The sequence below is a fragment of the Bos javanicus genome, chromosome 18 (genome assembly GCF_032452875.1).
Source record: "Bos javanicus breed banteng chromosome 18, ARS-OSU_banteng_1.0, whole genome shotgun sequence".
NCBI classification, from domain to species: domain Eukaryota; kingdom Metazoa; phylum Chordata; class Mammalia; order Artiodactyla; family Bovidae; genus Bos; species Bos javanicus.
The window spans coordinates 36,784,536-36,808,742 of NC_083885.1; the positions used below are offsets into that span (position 1 = coordinate 36,784,536).

At 39.7% G+C, this 24,207-nt stretch overlaps 1 protein-coding gene across 4 annotated transcripts in view; it reads left to right on the forward strand.

Moving 5' to 3' along the window:
- Positions 1 to 23,966: 23,966 nt before the first annotated feature.
- The window catches only part of NFAT5 (nuclear factor of activated T cells 5), a 119,238-nt gene continuing 118,997 nt past the window's right edge, over positions 23,967 to 24,207 (forward strand). For 3 of the 4 annotated variants that reach the window (XM_061387744.1, XM_061387745.1, XM_061387746.1), the window contains exon 1: positions 23,967 to 24,139. In XM_061387744.1, the coding sequence (XP_061243728.1) occupies positions 24,067 to 24,139 (73 nt within the window). In that variant the 5' untranslated portion in view covers positions 23,967 to 24,066. The remainder of the gene's footprint in view (positions 24,140 to 24,207) is intronic. The other variant, XM_061387749.1, reaches the window with a different exon arrangement.

Consider the following 24,207-nt stretch of genomic DNA (forward strand, 5'->3'; position numbering starts at 1 on the left):
ATTACAATACTGCTTCTGTGTTACGTTTTGGTTTTGTGACCATGAGGCCTGTGGGATCTTAGCTCCCCAACCAGGGGTTGAACCTGCACCCCCTGCATTAGAACGTGAAGTCCTAACCACCGGACCACTGGTGAAGTCCCCTAGCTGGTTTAGTCTTAGGTTCATGGCAGTGTGCCCAAGATATGCCAGTGGAGTAAGCTTTAGATAATAGAAGTCACATCTGATGTCCTTGTCACAGACCACTGGCATGAACTTATTTATTCAAAATTGTGCCCATGGCAGACAGGTGCTGTCCATGTTTGGTGAAAAGAGCAGGCCGTATTGTCACATGATCAGGGAAGCTTTCCTCATCTACTCTTAAAGGTGAGTTCAGGCCCCTGGTAAGTACATTCAAAGCATTTGTTTTATAAATTTTTATATAAATGTATTTCCCACAGTTTTCTACAACTTAGCTCTTGGATTCACTCTGGTTTTGACATCTGTCTACTTAGATCTAGTGCCTTCCTTTTATCTGCTGCATAATGCTTCATGGTACAACCATTTTATGTTTTATCAGCCATTCTCCTACTGATGAATATTTTAATTGTTTCTAGCTTTTTATTTTCATTTTGTTACAAACAGTACTGCAATCAACATCTCCTTGGTTGCTCTCAAGAGTAGAATTGCTGAGGTATAGACAATGCTAATACTGCTGCTCAGTGACTTCAGTCGTGTCTGACTCTGTGCTACCCTATGGACTTCAGCCCGCCAGTCTCCTTTGTCCATGGGATTCTCTAGGCAAGAATACTGAAGTGAGTTGCTTTGCCCTCCTCCAGGGGATCTTCCCGACCCAGGGGTTGAACCCAGATCTCCTGCATTGCAGGCAGATTCTTTACCGTTGATCCACTAGGGAAGCCTGATACAGAGAATACCTAATTTTAATTTCACTGGTTCCTGCCAAAATTATGCCCTGATTTCTTCATCTGTAAAATGAGAGGGTTTCAGCGATTTCTAAGGTTTCTTTCCGTGAGCTCGTAAAACACAATCATCCTAAGACAATAGAGGGGAGAGGCTGACTCTAAATTCTTGGCAGTGATCTCATACATACTGTGCTCAGTCAGATGCAGTGGAAACAGATAATATCCAGGGTCATGTGTTCCCCCGTTGTTCCCTCTCTAGGTCCCTGGGAAGTGAAAACTCCATAAAACACCAGATCAGATTTTCTTTTAATCCTCTAAGTAATAAAGTGGATAAAAGTTTCTGACAGTGGAAAACTCCAATTATTCAATTACATTAAAATAAATCTGTCAGTAGACTTGGAAACGCAAGCTGTGCTTGCTCAGATCGTTACAAAAGTAAAAAGGTTTCCATGCTATGAACAGTTTTCCTAACTTCCGCCACGTGATTGTGATTTAGGGTCATTTTACCCGCTTACACCTCCTGTTACCCAACTGTTAATATCAATGCAGTGAATGATAAAACAGTTTGTAAGGGAACCCTATCTAATTCCAATAAATGCCTCACTTGTATTTATCTTGAATGTGTCCATTGTCTCCGGGCAGTAACCGCAATTCAGGATATCAGAATACCCACATGTGCAGGCAAATATATATTATATTCTTTAGAAATTAAAGATTTAATAGACATTGACATCATGTCCATGACTCATGTCCTCATGACTCCAAGCTCATTGAGAGGGCTTTCACCTACTGATCTGAGTTAGGAATAGTATTAACACAGTATGGGCTTTTCCTATTTAATTGTAGCTACTCAGTCCTTGGGATTATATTAATAAGAATGTATATAAAAATGCATAAGATGATAGCTCAGTGTTGATTGTATACTGAAATTACCTCCAGATATTAGGATCATGTCTGCTAGAAATAAAACTTTAGGACAAGACAAAAATGATGTGGTAATTTCCCTCCCAGTATAGATGTGCTTATTACAAAAGTTTGGAAATTATGATAGAAAAGCAGAAGGAAGAATGAAAGGATGATCACTATTACTATTTTGGTGTAGTTCCTTCCCATTTTGCTTTATAAATTCTCTTATATTTTGAGACATTTCAAAAACATGGAAAAATGCAGAGTAACAAAATAAAAACCAGACGTATGTTCTCACAGCTGACTCAGGAATAACCATTAACATTTTTTAATGTTTGCTATCAATCTTTGTTTGTTTGTTTAAAGAAAAAAGAAACACTGAAGATAAAGCTAAAGGCTGATTTAACCACCATCCCGTATCATGAGGTTGGGATTTTCCCTTCCAGTTTATTTTTGAATATGTGTGTGTATACATACAGAAATATACACATAAATTTTATATGAACAATATATGGTATTCTTCTGAGTAGTTTTTTTCATGTATTCCTATTTATAGGTCATAAAAATTGGTGACATATAGTGTTGCTTTGAGGTATCAGTACTGGTACTATAACCATTGTTCTGCATCTTAACATGCACCTTGAGGCGTGGGAATCTTGAGCAGGATAGGAGAATAAAACCTTAGTTCCCTCATTTGCAAAATGGACACAATAATAGTACCTGCCTCAGAGTAGATCACTGATGAGAGTTAACAATAATAGGAATATCGAGAACTCACCCTGAGCCTGGCACACGTGCTCCCTGCTGTTTCTCCCCAGCACTGAGAGCCCTCCAGCTATTGAATGAGGTTCCATTCCAACTCCTATGTGACCTTCAGCCACATACCTGACCCCTTTGAACCTCACTTTTCTCATATAACACAGGTCATAATAATATGTATCTCTAGGTTGTTGTGACAAGGACATGAGATAATAATGTGCCTTGTGTGGGACCTCCAATGTTGCAAACACTAAGGAACTGACAGCTGTTATTATTATCTCTTTACTCTTTACGATGAAAACATTTTACAGTTGGAATATGATTGATTTACAATGTTGCATTAGTTTCAGATGTACAACTTAGTGAATCAGTTATACATATACAGATATCCACTCTTTTTTGGATTCTTTTCCCATATAAACATTATGGAGTATTTGAGTAGAGTTCCCTATGCTATATAGTAGGTTCTCACTTACTAGTGAGAAAACCACCTGTTTTATACATAGCAGTGTGTATGTTAATTCCAACCTTCCAGTTTATCCCTCTTCCCTTCTTGCCCCCTGGTAACCGTAAGTCTGTTTTCTACAGCTGTAACTCTTGTTTCTGTTTTGCATGTAAGTTCATTTGGACCCTTTTTTAAGATTCCACATACAAGCAATATCATATGATATTTGTCTTTATCTGAGTTTAGTTCATTCAGTATGACAATCTCCAGGTCCGTCCATGTTGCTGCAGATGGCATTAGTTCATTCTATTCTTATTATTGCTATCTTCTTATCCTTTAAAAAGAAAGCTTGATCCTGCTTAATCAATCTTAATGGCTGAAAATAAATCCATGGAAAAAATGTTCTGTGGTCAAAAGAGTTTGGGAAACCCTGTCTGTTCTAGCTAGCCCTTGATTCACAGTGCACAGTAAGATATCAAAAGTGAAGAAGTTAAAAAAAATAAAAAGTCCAAAGTAAAAAGAATTTTAACCCAACATTTCCCACGTATTTGATCACAAAACTCTCTTGTTCCATTTACATCTATAAACATCCCAAAAAAGTAATGTCCTGTGTGGAACACATTTTGAGTATTAGTTTAAGATATGACTCCCTCATATTACATAGAAGCATCTGAATTGGGGGCCTTCTTTTTGTGTCCACTGAAGAAAACTTAATTCACTCAAGGAAGTTTAGCTGGCTACTCCAAAAACTCTGTGATAAAAGAATACTGGCATAAATTAGAATATGTGTTGACAACCATGTACTAATTCTCAGATTCTCAGAAAGTTCTGAGAGCCTTACAGATTATTGATCCTGTAACAAACAGCTTTATTTAGTTATTTTAGAGGCAGTTGTCCATTCACACATTGGACAGAGTTTTGTGACCTAGAAGCAAATCTCTAATGGATGGAGACCCACCTTACCCAAGACTTGGCTTTCAAGTCTGAGGTCATTCAGATGTTCTTGAGACACCATAAACCAAAGCAAAGACCAGCTATGGATAGGGAGGAGGAGATGTTTGCAACACACATAACCAACAACAAGTTTGTATCCAGAATATATGAAAGACTATAACGAAAGACATGCCACCCGAATGAAAAAAAAAAGTGACAAAGGAATAAACAGAAGAGGACATTTATTAGTCAGTAAATATCTGAAAAGATGCTCAAACTCAATAATAAGCAAATTTAAACAATGAGATAAATATATGTAGTAAAAGTACATAACCAAGCATGGGATGACCCACTCCAACTTCAGAATACTGGCTACTGTAGGAGTAGAAAAAGGTAAAAAAGGATGAGAAAGACTTCTACATTATGTATAATGCCTCCTGTCTTTCTAAAAATTATGAAGAAATATAGGGAAAAGTTGAATTTGTTAAGTCTGGGTGATGGATATATGGCATCTATTTCCTGCACATTTGAAATATTTCCTATTTTAAACAAAAAGAAAGATTTCACTTTGATTACATGAATGTCAAACTTTGTAAGACATCACTTCATAAAAATATTTTCTTCAATTTCAAGTATTATTTTTCTTTCATGTCTTTCATTTATTGATTTTGCACTTTGAGCAAGACCTGTCTGGAATAGTTTATACACTGTAAACCCAAGAGATGTTGGTTATTGTAGTTTAATTATCCTCTTAGGGTCTAGAGTCTAGGCATTTAGGCTTGGCTTAATAGCTGTTGCCTTTTGCCTTTTTTTTTTAAAAAAAACTAGGCATGGATTTAGATGTACTTGACAATAATATTTAGGTGTATCGGTTAGGTCTCAACAAGCTTGCAAGTGACAGAAAAATCATTTCAAACAGGCTTAGGATGGACTTTTATTTGGCTGTAAAAGTGAAAAACTCTGGGCTGCAGGAGAGAGCTGGTCAGGCTTCAGCACCAGTGGATCCAGGGTCTTAAATGATGACATCTATTATCACTTTCTAGTTTTTTTAATATTACAAATAATATTGCAATAAGCATGTTATTGCATGTTTATGTACATGAGTGCAACCTAGATAGCATATTCAAAAGCAGAGACATTACTTTGCCAACAAAGATCCATCTAGTCAAGGCTGTGGTTTTTCCAGTGGTCATGTATGGATGTGAGAGTTGGACTGTGAAGAAAGCTGAGCGCTGAAGAATTGATACTTTTGAACTGTGGTGTTGGAGAAGACTCTTGAGAGTCCCTTGGACTGCAAGGAGATCCAACCAGTCCATTCTAAAGGAGATCAGTCCTGGGTGTTCTTTGGAAGGAATGATGCTAAAGCTGAAACTCCAGTACTTTGGCCACCTCATGCGAAGAGTTGACTCATTGGAAAAGACTCTGATGCTGGGAGGGGTTGGGGGGCAGGAGGAGAAGGGGACGACAGAGGATAAGATGGCTGGATGGCATCACCGACTTAATGGATGTGAGTCTGAGTGAACTCCAGGAGTTGATGATGGACAAGAAGGCCTGGCGTGCTGTGATTCACAGGGTCACAAAGAGTCGGACACAACTGAGTGATTGAACTGAACTGAACTGATACATGAGTGAAAGTTTATCAGATCTAGAAGGGAAACTGCTAAGTCAAGAGTATAGAGATGTCCTACTTTCCAAACATTGTTGCCAAATTTCTACACAAACTTAGGGATTTGTTCATTTGTTTATGTTTTGTCAATTTATATTTCCACTAGGATCCGCAGTGTATGAAAGTTCTCATTTACTTTTTGTCTGATTATATTTTGAATTTTAAGGTCCCTAAATGTTTCTACTCTTTAGCCAGGTGTGTAAGATCGACATCATAAATCATGTTGATTGTATGTACGCTTGATATGATGTGATGAAAGTGGCATTTTAACTCCGTGGTCTTCCTTTAAGAAATTCATTGCCTCAGTATAATCACACGAATAATATCAGACAAATTCGAATAGAGGAGTATCCCACAGTATATCTGTGCTGCTGCTACTGCTGAGTCACTTCAATCATGTCCGACTCTGTGCGACCCCATAGACGGCAGCCCACCAGGCTCCCCCTTCCCTGGGATTCTCCAGGCAAGAACACTGGAGTGGGTTGCCATTTCCTTCTCCAATGCATGAAAGTGAAAAGTGAAAGTGAGTGACCCCATGGACGGCAACCTACCAGGCTCCTCTGTCCATGGGATTTTCCAGGCAAGAGTACTGGAGTGGGTTGCCATTGCCTTCTCTGGTATATCTGTGCAGTATTCCTCAAAACTGTCAAGGTTATCAAAAACAAGGGAAGTCTGAGAAAATGTCACAGCCAAGAGAATTCTAAGGAGACAAGAGGACCACATGTAAAGGTCCTGGATGAGAGATCCTGGAATACAAAAAGAGTGTTAGGTAAACTAAGAAAATCTGGGACTTTAATGAATAATGATGTGTCATTAATTGTAACAAATGTATCACACATATCAACATACAGGGAACCTGGTCATGAGGTACATGGAAATGCTGTTTTCTCAGATTTTCTATAAATCTAAAGCCATTTCAGAATGTAATGTCTATTAATTTTTTGTACTCCTAAAGGTATTTAATTGTTATTTTAATTTTCATTCCTCTTGTTACTGGTAAAGTTGAGCATCTTCTCATATATTTATTGACTATCCAGTATTCTCTTTGATGAATTTCTTGTTTACATCCTTTGGCTATCTTTTAAAATGTGCTATTCCATGGACAGAGAACCCTGATGAGTTACAGTTCATGGGGTTGCAAAGAGTCGGACACGACTGAATGTGTGATACTGATTAACACACACACATTTGTTTTCTTTAAATGATTTGCTGGAATTTATATATATTCAGTGTATTAATCTTTTATTGGGTCATCTATTAATTTTTTGTTGTGTTGAGTTGTAAATATCTTCAGTTGGTAAACATCCTTTGATACATTCTATGGTATATTATGGTCAGGGTAGATATTTAAAATGTTAATAGCATCAGATGCTTTTGTTTATTTTTGTACTTTTGAGTCTTGTGTAGAAAATCTTTCCCTATTTTGATGTCACAAAGGTATTACTTGTTCTCTTCTAACAATTTTTGCAAGTTACTTTTTTACCTTAAAACTTTTAAATTCCCTTGGAATTTCTTTTTATCTAGTATAAGGTAGGAAACAAATTTATTTTGTTTTTTGTGTAAGTACCTAATTGTTCCAGCATCATTTATTGAGTTTTTAATCTTTTACCACTGATTTATAATGTGATTTCTATTTTATGCCAAGTTTCCATATGTATTTCAGCTGTTTCTGGGCCTTTGTCCCTTTAATCTGTTTGTCTATCCTTAAACCAGTCTCAAATTGTTTTTTTTAAATATGGCTTTATGATAAGTTTTTCTTATCTGGTAAGTCGAGTTCCCTCCTCCATATTTTTTCCCCTCAAAATTATCTTGGCTATTTTGGGCATTATGTTCTTTCATGTGAAATTTAAGGTCAGTTTATCAAGAGCCATAAAATGTCCTTTTGGAATTTTGATTATTATGATGAATTTCTAGACTGACATTATAAACTAATGAATTTACAGGCTAATTTTGAGTCCTTCTATTCACCAACAAAGTATAGTCTCTGTTTACCTAAGTCATTTTTTATATCCTTCAATAATATTTTGTAAATTTCTCCTTAAAGGTCTTGTCCATCTTTTGTCTGTTTTTTCATGGATATCTCATAGTTTTCGTTGCTCTTATTGTATTTTTTGTCATTACCAAAGCTTTTGATTCTTGGATGTTGTTTTTACTAGCAAGTTGCTGAACTCTTTGAATGTTTTTCTTGGACTTCCTACATAAAAAACCATTTCAACTGCAAATAGCAAAGATTTTTCTGTATTATTTTTGAATCTTTATTCCTCTTATTTTTTTCTTATTTCATTGGTTAGGACTTTTAGAACAATGTTGAATAGTAGCACAGAGAGGAAAGCCTGTCTTGTTTCTTATTTTAATGAAATGTTTGTAATTTTTCAGCACTAACCATGGTGTTTGCTGTAAATTTGCTGTAGATTTTTGGTACATAGTTATCTCTCATTATCTGTTTTATTCTTCTTACAGTGATAGGACCCCAGATTTTTAGCTGATCAAATAGCTACACAAAATGCATACTATATTTCTCAGCCTCCCTTGCAGTTAGAAGATATGGTTCTCTCTAAGCTTCAGCCAAGCATGTATGATCAAGGTGGTCCATATCCTTAAAGGGAAGGGGGGATGCTCTCTTCTTTCCCTTTCCTCCTCCTTTCTCTTGATAGCTTCACCTTTTTCTCTTTTTTAAAGTATGTGAGCTTTTAAAATTAATTAACTGATTTTTTGGCTGGGAGGCATGCAAGATCTTAGCTCCCCAACCAGGGATCAAACCACCCCCTCCACAGTAGAAACTCGGAGTCTTAGACACTGGACCACCAGGGAATTCCCAGGTTTACCTTCCTGATAGCTGATCTTCTGATTATCATGGAGCTGTCATGCTAGCCAGAATTGCCCATATTCACATGAGTAAGAAATAAATTCTTGTTTCACCCACTGTTTTTGTTTTGTCATTTGCAGGTAAACTTATCTTAATTAAACATCTATTGGATAAAAGAAATTCCTTTTTATTCCTGGTTTGCTTGGAGTTTTTATTGTTGTTGTTTGCTGCTTTTTTTCTTTTTTGTACCATGACTGAGTACTAAATATGACACAGTGGTTTTTTTTTTACATTGATTGAGATGACCATAAGTTTGTCTCCTTTAAAATATTCTTTCTGTCTCACCTATAACATTTATTTATCTTGTGACTTGTTTCAAACCAGGGTAGGAAGATTGATTTTATTATTCTAGAACATAGAGTAGAGATATGTTTTCTGCCTAATTATAAGTATTTTGTAAGTTGGATAAGAATAAGCTGATTAAAGGACATAGAACTCTAAGAACTGTTAACTTGAGATACATTTCTTTAAATCAATTTGCCCATGTGATTATAAACTTTAAGAAATAGAAAAGAAAAAGATAAGACAAAGAGGAAAGACTTTATTCTTTATACATTTAAAATTTTATTTGAAATGATGTAATATGATCAAGGGGAATTTTAAAAAGAAAAATCTGTAAAGCTGCCATCTAGGTGCAAATATTCTTATTGTTGCCTACTATCTTTCAGCCCTTGTCCATATACTCTTGTTTTTTTTGCACTTACAATTATAGCATAGAGACACTGTTACTGAACAATAACAATAGAAGTTCATAGAATAAATGTTCCTTCCCACTTGAGTCACAGAATAAAAGAACTTTTAGAACTGAAGGGAAATTTTTAACCTCATCTTTTAAAGGCTGATTTAAGTATTTGTTTCTATATTTATTTGATGACAGTTTTGATATAGAGTACTCTCAAATCATTAAATTCTTATATTTAGGATTGTATTTATGCTGTCCAATCTTTGTGACAAACTCAGTTCTAGGAATGTCTGAATTTTTCAACACTTTATTAATTATAATAGCCATTACCAGTAACATTTGTGTTACAGTATTATACTTCACAAAGCAGTTTCTCACAACTTAGCTCATTTTTTCCCCTAAAATAACTCTGTGAATGGCAAAGGTACTATTATAAGCCCATTTTGCAGAAGAAAAGATTGAGGCTTCAGAGTGATTAAGAGATTTATGTATTTACTAAGTGGCAGAGTAGAGACTCAAACTATTCTGCTTTCCCATCTGCACTAATAGTTTTTGAGCTCCACCAAATCAGATAATGCCAGCCATTTTCTCTTATGTGTTTTTCTTAAATGGATACCTCTTGCTTGTCTGTACAAGATGCTGGAGTAGATGGCTTCTGATGTAGCATGAAGTTATGTGTCTTGTGATTTTAAGTTTCTCCATCAGCATTTCTGCAGTGTTTTGCAGAGAGCTCAGATTTCCAGGTGTTGAGCCACAGGAAAATATTTTAAAATCATTGCATTATGATATGCTGAGTAAGCCCTGGAACCTGCAAGCCAAATGCATTTTATGTCCCAAAATAATGGGGAAAAACTACTATGGACTTGCTTCATTCTCTCATTTCATACATTTTTTCCCTTACTGCTCATCAAGGTAAAGCTTATGGAGGGATATATATCCAAGGAAAATAGTTAAGATAAGGCTATAAACACAGATTAGCTACAAGGATGTTCATCTCAGTTCATTCTTATTGTTGCCTACTATCTTTCAGCCTTTGTCCATATAGTCTTGTTTTTTGCACTCAAGATTATAGTATTCAGTTCAGTTCAGTCGCTCAGTCATGTCCGACTCTTTGCGACCCCATGAATCGCAGCACACCAGGCCTCCCTGTCCATCACCAACTCCCAGAGTTCACTCAGATTCACGTCCATCGAGTTGGTGATGCCATCCAACCATCTCATTCTCTGTCGTCCCCTTCTCCTCCTGCCCCCAACCCCTCCCAGCATCAGAGTCTTTTCCAGTGAGTCAACTCTTCGCATGAGGTGGCCAAAGTACTGGAGTTTCAGCTTTAGCATCATTCCTTCCAAAGAACACCCAGGACTGATCTCCTTGCAGTCCAAGGGACTCTCAAGAGTCTTCTCCAACACCACAGTTCAGAAGCATCAATTCTTCAGCGCTCAGCCTTCTTCACAGTCCAACTCTCACATCCATACATGACCACAGGAAAAACCATAGCCTTGACTAGACGAACCTTTGATGGCAAAGTAATGTCTCTGCTTTTGAATATGCTATCTAGGTTGGTCATAACTTTCCTTCCAAGGAGTAAGCGTCTTTTAATTTCATGGCTGCATTCACCATCTGCAGTGATTATAGTATAGAGACACTTTTACTGAACAATAACAATAGAAGTTCATAGAGTAAGTGTTCCATATTTACAAAGGTTTTCAAAAAAAGGAAGCAAACTAAATGACAGAAGTAGATGATTGGCTAATTAAGATAGATTCTGCAGTTAAGTACTTCTCTGCCATCACACATTATTAAGAATATTTATTGATGTGTACTGATGTCCACAGTTGTGTCAAGAAGGCAGGATAACAGTATACATGGAGCAGTCAATTCTTGTATATATGATGCAAATATACATAAAAAATTTGATCTTCTCTTGGTTGTGGTTTAGTTTTTGACTAATTGTTAATTATTATTTATATTTTCTGCTATTTTTTTTTACAATGAACACATATTGTTTTTGCTGTATAAAACCTCCATTTAACTTTTTTTAAATGAAAAAAACCCTACTCAGGCCTTTATAAAGCATTAGTGAACATGTGATTTACTGCTACATTCTGTCAACTTTAAGAGTGAAGGGGAAGGAAATGGCTATGTACAGAATTTAGTTTAGATATAAGAATTTCTTCAAGGTAAGACCTTCAAATCTGTTAAAATGGTAAGAGTCTAGGGAATTTCCTGGTGCTCTAGTGGTTAGGACTCTGTGCTTTTACTGCGTGGGCTGAGATTTGATCCCTGGTCAGGGAACAAAGATCCTGCAAGTTGCAAGGCTGGTGGGAGGAGGCGAAGGTAAAGATACAGGTGAAACACTTAAGTGAAGGGAGGTGATCAGATTGCTGACTCGTGGGGCTGACCTGAATGTACAGTGCCAGAGACACTTAAAGGTAGAAAACCAAAGACTTAACTAAAGCTGGCTTCCCTGGATACAAATTGCCTTGGTAATGACTCTGAGATATAGTCAGTTAACAAGCATGCATTGAGAACAGGAGTTCTGAGGAGAGAAAAGAAATACAATTCAGATTTCAATTATTCATTTATCCAGCCATTGCTCAGCCATTATCGATTGCTCTCTACACATCCTGCTTTGTGCTAAGTGTTGGGCTGTGTTCTTTATAAGTTTACAATTTAGTTGGAGAGAGAAAAGATGAGACTCTAAGTCATTTGAGAAGTACGTACCGGAAACTAGGAGGAAAAACTAGAGAACTTGGTTCAATTAAAGGAGACATCAGAATAGTGGAGTTGAGTGGGAACAGGCTTCCTGAAGACTGAAATTAAAAAGTTGAAGGAAGTTTCACAAAAGAGAAAGTAAACGTAAAGGGTTTCTGACTATTAATCTGATCACTCACATGTGCTCCCTTTCCACAAAATATTTACTTCTTTTTCATTAAGAAAAGATTAGGGGGAATCCCCTGGTGGTCCAGTGGTTAGAACTCTGCACGTTCACTGCCAAGCCTATGGGTTTAATCCCTGGTTGATGGGAACTAAGATTGCACAAGCTTCGAGGCACAGCCAGAAAAGAAAAAGGAAAGAAACAGGCAAAATGAAATAGATTAGAATTTCAGAATTTCAGAGAGGGAGGTTACCTTTGTTATTATAAAGTCTGTGGAAGGTGCTGCGGTCGTTTGTAATTGCCTACCCAACATCAGTTCTCCCCCTCTTCCTTGCCAACTGACCTGCAATTGAATTCAGAGCATCAGCGTAGCCATCTAGTGTACCTACACAGTTCCCAGGCTTCTTTGAGCTGAGTTGATCATTTGACACCATCCTGGCCAATGATATATAAGTAGAAGCCACTGTGTGGGTGTTCCAGGGATCAGAATTGCTCTTTTTATCCTTCATCTTTCCATTTGCCTTTCACCTAGAATGCAGACAGGATGCCTAGAGGTGACAGTCATCTTGCAAACATATGAACAAGGGCCCAAATCTCAAACTCTGGCAGAGGGGAAAGCCTGTGTGCCTGATGGCATTGCAGGACTTCAAGACTAGTACCGGATTGCCTAATCCAGACTCATTGCATGAGAAAAATAAAGTCTGTGAACCACTGGGTATGTTGTTGTTCAATCACTAAGTCACGTCTGACTCTTTGCAACCCCATGGACTGCAGCACACCAGGCTTCCCTGTCATTCACTGTCTCTTGGAGTTTGCTCAAACTCATGTCCATTTGAGTTGATAATGCCATCCAACCATCTCATCCTCTGTCACCCTCTTCTCCTGACTTCAGTCTTTCCCAGCATCAGGGATTTTCCCAACCAGTCAGTTTTTCACATCAGGTGACCAAAGTATTGGAGCTTCAGCTTCAGCATCAGTCCTTCCAATGAATATGCATGGTCTTTCCATTAGGATTGATTGGTTTGATCTCCTTGCTGTCCAAAGGGCTCTCGAGAGTCTTCTCCAGCACCACAATTCAAAAGCATCAGTTCTTTGGGACTCAGCCTTCTTTATGGTACAGCTCTCACATCTGTACATGACTACTGGAAAAACCATAGCTTTGACTATATGGACATTTGTTGGCAAAGTCAGGTCTTTGCTAAATCTGCTGTCTAGGTTTGTCAATAGCTTTTCTTCCAAGAAGCAAGCATCTTTTAATTTCATGGCTGCAGTCACTGTCTGCAGTGATTTTGGAGCCCAAGAAAAAAATCTGTCACTGTTCCCACTTTTCCCCATCTATTTGCTGTGAAGTGATGGGACCAGCTGCCATAATCTTAGTTTTATGAATGTTGAGTTTTAAGCCAGCTTTTTCACTCTCCTCTTTTACCCTCCTCAAGAGGCTCTTCAGTTTCTCTTCACTTTCTGCCATTAGAATGGTATCATCTGCATATCTGAGGTTGTTGATATTTCTCCCAGCAATCTTGATTCCAGCTTGTGATTCATCCAGCCTGGCATTTCGCATGATGTACCCTGCATAGAAGTTAAATAAGCAGGGTGACCGTATACAGCCTTGATGTACTGTTTTCCTAGTTTTGAACCAGTCCATTGTTCCGTATCAGGTTCTGCCTTTAGCTTCTTGACCTGCATACAGGTTTCTCAGGAGAAAGGTAAGGTGGTTTGGAGAACCAAATTCTCTTGAAGAATTTTCCATACACACAGTCAAAGGGTTTTGCATAGTCAATGAACCAGAAGTAGATGTTTTTCTGGAACGGGCTTGCTTTCTCTATGATCCAATGAATGTTGGCAATTGATCTCTGTTTCCTCTGCCCTTTCTAAATCCAGCTTTTATATTTGGAAGTTCTCGGTTCACGTTCTACTGAAGCCTAGTTTGAAGGATTTTGAGCATTACCTTGATAGCATGTGAAATGAGCACAGTTGTATGGTAGTCTGAACATTCTTTGTCATTGCCTTTCTTTGGAATTGGAATGAAAACTGACCTTTTCCAGTCCAGTGGCCATTGCTGAGTTTTCCAAATTTGCTGGCATATTGAGTGCAGCACTTTAACAGAATCATCTTTTAGGATTTGAAATAGCTCAGCTGGAATTCCATCACCTCCACTAACTTTGTTTGTAGTAATGCTTCTTAAGGCCCACTTGACTTCACACTCCAGGATGTCTGGCTCTAGGTGAGTGGCCACACCATGATGGTTATCCAGGCCATTAAGGCCTTTTTTGTGTAGTTCTTCTGTGTATTCTTATCATCTCTTCTTAATCTCTTCTGTTTCTGTTAGGTTCTTGATATTTCTGTTCTTTATTGTGCCCATCTTTGCACGAAATGTTCCCTTGGTATCTCCAATTTTGTTGAAGAGATCTCTAGACTTTCCCATTCAATTGTTTTCCTCTCTTTCTTTGCATTGTTCTCTTAAGAAGGCTTTCTTATCTCCTTGTTATTCTCTGCAGCGCTGCATTCAGGTGGGTATATCTTATCTTTTCTCCTTTGCCTTTCACTTCTCTTCTTTTCTCAGCTATCTGTAAGGCCTCCTCAGAAAACCACTTTGCCTTCTTGCATTTCTTTTTCTTTGGGATTGTTTTAGTCACTGCCTCCTGTACAGTGTTACAAACCCCCATCCATAGTTCTTCAGGGACTCTGTCTACCAGATCTGATCCCTTGAATCTATTTGTCACTTCCACTGTATAATTGTAAGGGATTTGATATAAGTCATACCTGAATGACCTAGTGGTTTTCCCTACTTTCTTCAGTGTAGGTCTGAATTTTGCAATGAGGAGCTCATGATCTGAGCCACAGTCAGCTTCAGGTCTTGTTTTTGCTGACTGTATAGAACTTCTCCATCTTTGGCTACAAAGAGTATATTCAGTCTGATTTCAGAATTGACCACTTTGTGATGTCCATGTGTAGAAGTCATCTCTTGTGTTTTTGGAAGAGAGTGTTTGCTATGATCAGTGAGTTCCCTTGGCAAAACTCTGTTCACCTTTGCCCTGCTTCCTTTTATACTCCAGGGCCAAACTTGCCTGTCACTCCAGGTATCTCTTGACTTCCTTTTGCATTCCAGCCCCCTGTGATGAAAAGGACATCTTTTTTGGGTGTTAGTTCTAGAAGGTCTTGTAGGTCTTCATAGAACTGTTCAGCTTCTTCAGCATCAGTGCTTGGGGCATAGACTTGGATTACTGTGATACTGAATGGTTTGCCTTGGAAGTGAACCGAGATAATTCTGTCGTTTTTAAGATTGCATCTAGGTACTGCATTTTAGACTCTTTTGTTGCCTATAAGGGCTACTCCATTTCTTCTAAGGTATCCTTGCCCACAGCAGTAGATATAATGGTCATCTGAATTAAATTTTCCTGTTCCCATCCATTTTAGTTCATTAATTCCTAAGAGGTCGATGTTCACTCTTGCCATCTTCTACTTCACCATGTCCAATTTACCTTGATTCATGGACCTGACATACCAGGTTCCTATGCAATATTGTTCTTTACAGCATCAGACTTTACTTTCACTACCAGACACATCCACAACTGAGTGTTGTTTCTGCTTTGGCCCAGTCTCTTCATTCTTTGTGGAGCAATTTCTCTGCTCTTCCCCAGAAGCATATTGGACACTTATTGACCTGGGGGGCTCATCTTCCAGTATCCTCTCTTTTTGCCTCTTCACACTGTTCATGGGATTCTGGAGGCAAGGATACTGGAGTGGTTTGCCATTCCCTTCTCCAGTGGACCACGTTTTGTCAGAACTCCCCACCATGGCCCGTCTGTCTTGAGTGGCCCTGCACAGCATGGTTCCAGCATCTAAACACAACGCCTGCCTGATAAATCATCTGACTTATTTCACAGAGAGGAGACAAAGGCCCAAGAAAGTTCCATAACCCTGGATAGAGTGTATCAAGTTAAGACTTTCTCTCTTTGAAGTGACTGAATACCCAATGCCATACCTCCCATGGAAAAAAAACCTTTAAAAATGGATTCATCAATTCAAATCATTGAGGTCAGGTGTGGCTTCCTCCAGAAACTCAAATGACTTTTTTGATTTGTGTTTTGTGCCCCCGTTTCCACTTCTTGGCAATGCTTTCTCCATTCCCTCCACCTCAGACAGGCTCTTTTCCTCTGTGTGGCAAGGTGATGCCAGCTGTTCCAGCCTGACCCCACCCACGATTAAGTCCAGCGGGCAAGCCAAAACTCCTCCATGGAGGAAACTCACCCCACTCAGGAGAAGTGTGACTGCCTGCTAGGCATTCCAAAAGGCCACATCCTCTGCTTAGTATGTGCTGAGAACTAGAACTTAGAGGATCCCTGGTTCCAATTCAGTTTATTTGCCACTTCATCAAATACCCTCTGCTAGACTTAAATAGGCATATGTGACATCCATGAGAAATACAGATCTGTCCCATATTCCCTTGGATCATGTGATCACATGCTCCTTAGGTAGTTTTTGGCCACTGATGTATATGTGAACCCTGAAGAGAAAATACCAAGTCTATCTAGAAACAATTTGAACTCAAAAGATTGCCCCCAACTCTGAAGACAAAGTCAGATTCGGACCTTAGGGTGAATCTGCTCAAGAGCAGTAATAAAAATTAATCTTCCTTTTTTATTCTAGAGGTATATCTCCTGGATCACCTCTCCATGGGTTTTTTTTCTCATGTTTTTCTCTTTCTGAATTTCCCCCCTTTTCCTATTTCTTGCACCCGCAAAAGGATACTTACTTGATAACTATGAAGGGCAGATGATCTGTTTGTTCCTTAGGGCTCCAGTTCAGGCAGGCAGGGCTCGGTTCAGAGTTCCCGCACCTTCTTTTGTACCTGACTTTTAAATGTTTTGCCTTGGTCCAGACCTTACAGAGTAAACCTTAAATCCATTATTACCCAACTCTTCCACAAATGGAATGTTTGCAAACTGATCTTTAAAAACATCGTGGTTGCTTTTTATTTCTACGAGCCTTTTTGTTTACTTCCCTTTTTTTCAAAATTGTTGGCCTTTAGGATTCTTTTTCTAAGTAATAATTTTATTTATTCCTTTATGACTGTGCTGGGGCTTCTTTTTCTCTGCTCTCTAGTTGTGGTGCAAGGGCTGCTCATTGCGGCGGCTTCTCTTGTGGAGCACAGGCTCCAGTGGTTGTGGCTCTAGAGCACAGGCTCAGTAGTTGTGGTGCAAGGGCTTAGTTGCTCCGCAGCATGTGGGATCCTCCCAGATCAGAAATCGAACCTGGATCTTCCACTCTGGCAGGTGGATTCTTTACCACTAAGCCGCCAGGGAAGCCCTAGGATTCTTGAAATTCTGCCAAACATAACTACTCTGAAGGTGAAGCATTTAAAGGCTTCTGTGTTAATGCTGATGTACGTTTAGAGTGAAAATTGGAAATGCAAGTTCATGTAGATTTGTTTCTTACCAGTTTACTCCTTTACTGAGTTTCAGCAAATTGTGTTTACTTGGATTTCCTATTGGTAAGAAGTAAATATAGGATAATTTCTTTTCTGGTTAGAGTTTTTGCTGCTCTGGATAACAAAGTGTAAAGTCTCTTGAGGGTAGTTCAGATTTAGTGGTGTTTGTATCTCCATTAAATATTATTTTTTTGATAGGTTAAGCTCTTCCGCTGCAATGATGAAGAAACTGTATGTGGATATTTCAAACCTTTGTCCCATTATCTGCTTTTCTTGAATATCCTCCGACTTTTCTGTCTCCCTCACTCATCCTTTAAGCATTTTTGAGTTCTTCTGATTCTACTTTCATACTTTGTACACAAAGCCTTCCTTCCATTTTTTTCAGGCTCTTCTTTTTCAGGCCTTATTCGTCTTGGCTGGGTTCTCTTTCCAGCCTCTCAGCTGCCAATTTACTCTCTACACTGCTGCCTCTGTTACTTTCTTAAAATACAACTCTGGGCAAGTCATCTCCCTCCTCAAAAAACCTTCAGTGGTTCCCCAGTACTATAGGATAAAGAACAAAATGTTTGGCATAACACTTAAGGCCTTTCGCCTCTGTCCTTTTCTTTCTTCTTTTGTTTCTCCTTTCATTCTATCCATCTCTGTACTCAGCATCAAATTCCTATTAAAATATCTATAAATGGCTTATTAGAGAGTTTGTTTCATTTTGTCTTGGTACTAAATTATGTGCTCACAGTCAATTATGAGTTATTTAAGGCAAGGATGTGTTTTATCTATTTTGATCTTAGAGACTATACAAGTAGTGTTCACAATATACTAGAGACCGACCCATAAAATGTAATTCACTGTGTTAATTGCTGTACTACAGTTTGAACAAAATGGTATGGGAACCCAGAGGGGAGAAAAATTAATATTGCTTGGAATGGTTCAGGATGGATTCACAGATGAACTAATATCCGAGCTGAACTTTGAAGGATAAGTAGGATTTGTGCAGGTAGAGAAACTGAATAAGTAAATAAATGAATATTCTCTCTAAGCCTCATATTTTATAATTAGATCCTAACACCTGTGGGTAGATCCCTTTGTGTCACTTCCCCATGTCTGGAGCAGTCCACATTTCTTTATTCAGCTGAATGACATGTTTCGCAGGTGGAATATGTTATTTCCAAAGCAGTCTAATTTATCTTATAACTTCAGCTTAGCCCTTCAATTCTGGGGCTTAGATGTGGATAACCAATTCAACTATTTTGTCAGTGCATCCTTAACCTAAGTATTTAGTCACAATCCTCAGCAAAGCTGAGAAAAAGATACTCTGCTTCTTTGACCATCTACTGACAAAGTCCAGTGAAGCCCAGGTATTTCTTGGAATACTTGTATCAACTCAAAATAGCTGTGATGCATCACAATATAAACATTGGTATGTTAGAACTTTGCTCAGCAATGATCTAGCCTCTTTTAACCACTTTACAAAATTAGGGTTGGAGTGAAGAGATATCAGCTGTGGAGCATAGTAGAGGGAGGAGAAAGAATGACAGGTGGCATTCCTTTCTCTTCCCCTCTATCAGCTAAGAAAGTAAAAGGATAAATCATTTCTAGGTACCTGTACAGAATTCTAGCTTAGCACCTGTCACAATGTGAGCTTGTTTACAGGTCAGCTCCTCCATTAGACAGAGAGTACATTTCTCATAGGGCTTCCCTGGTGGCTCAGACAGTAAAGAATCCACCTGCAGTGAGGGAGACCTTGGTTCGATCCCTAAATTGGGAAGATCCCCTGGAGGAGGGCAACCCACTCCAGTATTCTTGCCGGGAGAATCCCCATGGACAGAGGAGCCTGGTGGGCTACAGTCCATGGGGTTGCAAAGAGTGGGACATGAGTGAGCCACTAAGCACACACACACGTGCACACACACATATTTCTCATATTCATCTTTGTAACAATCTTCATGTTTCTTGTACTTAGCATAGTTCCCAGGGCCCATTTGTGGAAAGACATAAGAATAGATAGTATTCATACAGAAGAATGGTTTTTCATTTTTTTCCAGGTTAAGTATATTTCTTTTTCCAAAAACATAGAAAGTTAAAGACTTTCATCCTAAAGAAAGAGACATATGTAGGTACACACTTAGAAAACTTTGTATACAAGTTTAAGGAGATCACAGATGTCTTGAAGAAAACCAAGGGACCTCAGGTTAAAACTCCATGAATTGAGAGAGGGTAACAGGAGATTGTAAAACCACTTATAATTTGTACTTTTGGTCAAACTAATATCACAGCCAAGGTGGGGCTGATAGACTCAATATATATTATAATTAGATGTGGAAAGAGCACCATGGCAAAGATAGGTGGTAGTATCAAGGCCAATGTGAATAAGGACTTGAGCAGTTTGCCTAAGTCTAACCTGCCTATTCTTGGGATGGGATGACCTAGAGATGTCTTCCTTCCTTTCTTGGTTTAAAGGGCTCAAGAATTTCTATTTTCCCATTTAAGTTACTCCTCCCTGATCCACCCTTTGAATTCCTCTGGCATTTACCTCTTTCCTCACTGCTAAATCCTCTGGATTCAAACTGATTGCACTGTATCTCAGGACTTGCAACCATTCTAAATCTTGAGAGACTTTTGTCTCCATGGGTCTTCAAATGAAAACTCTGACCCAGACCAAGCAACTCATAAAATGCCGAAGTACTTCATCAAAGTGAATGAGATGCCTGATTATCAGATTTAGGTACACTTTGAAAGATGTCAGAAGTGAAAATATTCTAAACTCCATGGCAAAACTATCGAAACAAATTTCGCCTTCAGGAATATTTGCTAGAACATGTTCTAGGGGTGAAAATTGATGCATAAACATCATCAAATAAGAATTCGGTTACAGTTTCAGCACAAATGCTGTCACTGCTATTTCCCACCACTATCAATTCTCCATTATTATGAAGGAGCGCTCCCAAGGTGGGGCAAAGATAATTTGCGGTCTAAACTTTTTTTTTGTCTGTTTCTTGAATTGCTCTGGAAATTTTCCTTTCAGGTTTTGTGTTTGTTTAGCAGGTTCACTACAATATACACGTGACTAAAATTATTTTAAAAGCCTTAATTGTATTAGAATGACGAAAATTCTGAAGATCTTGTGACAACACATGCCTCTATTTTGTGTGAGTTTATTTAATTCCTTTTCAGTGGTTGATATTTGAACCTCTTTCAGTGAGAGCAGATCCAGCTATTCACTACGGTGCCTAAAGAGGTCCAGGAGGGGTTAAAGGACACACCGTCAGTGTAAGAACTGCCACTCTATTGCATAATCTACACAACCTTGTAGTTGAATCTGGGTTTCTGGGAACATCTTAATCAAATAACTAGGGAATATGATATAACCATTGGGAAGTAATGTAAAGAAATTCTACAAACTATTACGTCTTCTTTATGTTTTGTCCCATGATTCTATTGTAATTTCCAGTGAAAGGAAATTTCCAAATTTTATATGCTTAAAGTTTTACTTCATGTTGTGCATAGAAAAGGTTTTATGAAGAAGTATGTTCTGGTGGAAGTGTTAGTCACTCAGTTGTGTCCACCTCTTTGCGACCCCATAGACTATAGCCCACCAGGCTCCACTGTCCATGGAATTCTCCAAGCAAGAATACTGGAGTGGGTTGCCATTTCCTTCTCCCGGGGATCTTCCCGACCCAGGGATCGAAGCCGGATCTCCTGCATTGCAGGCATATTCTTTAAAGTCTGAGCCACCAAGGGGGTGCTAATATGTTCTAGTAATAGAGTGGGTTTTAAAATATAAAATGAGACTATTTCAAATATCAGATAAAAGGGAAAGCAAATGAGATATCAATGACCAGAAAAGGAAATACCATTGGAACTTGACAGTGCATGTAATTTACTAAAAACACAATGATCAGAGAATTATTTTTGGTAACCCTGACTATTAGGAAGGTCAAACTGTATTTTTGTGACCAGAGCAGAGCAAACACTGTTTACTGGTGAATCTGTACTTTTAGTCATTGAAAATCTGCGTCTCTATGGTATTGCAAAGCATGACCATGAAAACTATCCATTTAAGCGTTTTTGTTTTGTTTTGTTTAAGTATCTCTGTGAAAGGATGGGAGGTGGAGTTAACCACTGAGTTTTCAAATGTTTGTTTAGATACAATCACTGCTTGATGCAGGGCTTGATGGAGTGGGTCCTGAGCCCAAAGAATCTCTGGAATTCAGTTGAGGTCAAGTTACTTTTTGGGGGAAACTTATTCACTTTGCTTTTACTCAATCAGGGAAAATCTGATTAACATAAACAACAAAGCTTAGCACAGTACTAGGAAAAAAGTCATAAAAGAGCAGAGAAATGTTAAGGGAAAGGGGAAGGAAGAGGCCTTGCCAATTCTTGACTTGTTAACTAGGGTCAGGACAGCAATGGGGATTTCCTATACCCTAAGTTTGTTGAATGATTACATAGATCTGGGGGAGAGGGATAAGCTCAGAGTGACTCATTCAACTTTTTTTTTTATATGGGGTTCTGCCTGGTACCTTGCAGAATTTCCTCTTCTCACATTACATATGGACTAATGGAGTGGGGAGGTCTCCAATAGGTGTTCACACCCACTTAGATCCAAAAGCTTTGGCCTAATCCTTGGCCTGTTGGGCAATGTGGGGTCTGAATCTTCCTCTCTCAAATGAATGGGACTTTGGCCCATTTTGAAGGGACTTCCGTTGGGACTTGTTACAACAGCGTACAGCGGTGATGTACTTTTGAGAATAATTTCTGGTTCTGCTTTGCCATCTTGGGGTGGCTCTGAAAAGCTTTCTTACCTCTGATAGGAAGAGAATGTTCACAGGGTTGATTACTACACAGAAGGCAGTGAAGAGAATTGGGCAACCTGACTCAGATGTAAAGATGGAAAGATAGGTAGACTCTGGTGACACAAGTTTAAATTCCTGGTCTGCAGGTAAAGCTTTGCAGAGGGTCCCACCCCAGAGACACTTGACAGGGGTCTCCTTTGCTTAGGGCTTCTCCCTTATCCCCACCACTCCAAGTCCAGATGAATTGCTCAAATTCTTGGGGGAAAGGTTCCACAAATCCTGTGTGCATGTATGTGTATACACACATATATGTATATATATATAAATAACAGGCCAATTTTTTTATGATTTGTAACTATCTTTGTAAATAATAGAAACTAAACCAACTCAAATAGCTTAAAAATATTGCCCCAGTGGCTGCTGGCATTACTATTCCACACAAGAGTAAAATTATTTCCTATGTAGCATACCCTGCACTCCAATTGATATGATTGATTTTTAATAACTTGACTAAAAATTTCTCATAAGTCTATTAGAGTCAGGAAACGGTCTGTGGTGTATGTGAGAATTTTCAGTTTTGCAACGGAAACTTTTGGTCTCATGAATAGAAGAGCAAAAACTCAATTAAGTGTCCTTTCTCCATTCTTGTATAGTCCACAGGTTAAAAAGAAAAAGAAAAACTGTAAGAATAGTTTTTAAGTTTGCTTTTTTCCCTCTACAACAGTCAGGTGGGTTCATAGGACTCAGTTTTTAAATTGACTTTTATCTCCCACTCTGAAAACACCCGGCCATCCCAGCACAATGAGAGACTTAAATTTCTTTTTTTTTTTTTTCAGCCTCTAAAAGTTGGGGGTTGAGGGGGAGAGAAAGAAGGGGAAGGGTAAAGATGGGAGAGAAGGTACTTTAATTTAAAAACAACTAATAACTCAAGGTTTTCAGGATATGGTCTGCCATTTCCTAATTAAGAAATGAGTTTGATAGTCCTTTGGCCAACTCAATTCAGACATTGCTATGAAAACCCCAAAGGAGTGGTAACTCCAAGGGACGAAACTCTATTCCCCTCTGAGACCCCACGCCTGCCCGCTCGGGATGTCCCGGCTCTGGGGGTGGGGGGGTTTCTCCCCTCTTCCCGGAGACACCTCAGCTCCCCTAGGTTTGTGTCCTCCTGAGCTCAGCTTGGAGCTGGGCCGGCCGCCTCCGGCTTGCCGCCACCAGGTCGGTGCAAATACCTTTTCCCTCCCTGGGGCCCCAGGCGCGGACACCTCCCAGCCTCCCTCCCTCTCGGCAGCGGGGCGGGGCCGTTTCCCAGCTCGAGAACAGCAGCCCCGGGCCGCTGCAGCAGGAAGCGGAGCCCTTGTTGATGCTGTTCCGTGGCGCGCCTCCCCGCCCTCCGGTAGTCGCCTGGGCTATTCCCTGCTCTGGGGCGCCCCCCTCCGCGCCTGCGCAGTGCCTCGCGGGAGGCGGGGCTCAGATTCCTGTCAGCAGCGGCGGCGGCGGTGGCGGCGACCGTCAGTTTTCGCTGAGGAGAAGCACGAAACGGACCCGTTGGCTCTCCCCCTCCCTTTCCCCCGACCTGAACCCCCCCCTCCTGGCTCGCCGGGAATTAGTCGCCGTGGAGTTCCCCCTCCACCCCGCCGCTGTTTCCTCGGTTCGTCGGCTCGGTGGAAGTCACTGCCCTCGAGGAGGAGGCAGCGGCAGCCGCCCTCGCCTGCCGCCCCCGGTTCGGTGCCCGCGGTCCCGGAGAGGAGGTGCCGCCGCCACCGCCGCTCCCCCCCTCCCGCTGCCCTCGGGCCGGGCTGGGTCGAGTTGCGATGCCCTCGGACTTCATCTCATTGCTCAGCGCGGACCTAGACCTGGAGTCGCCCAAGTCCCTGTACTCACGAGGTGAGTCAGGCTGGGGGCTGGGTGTGTGTGGGGGAAGCGGGGAGGCCCGACCCAGGGGGAACCGGAGG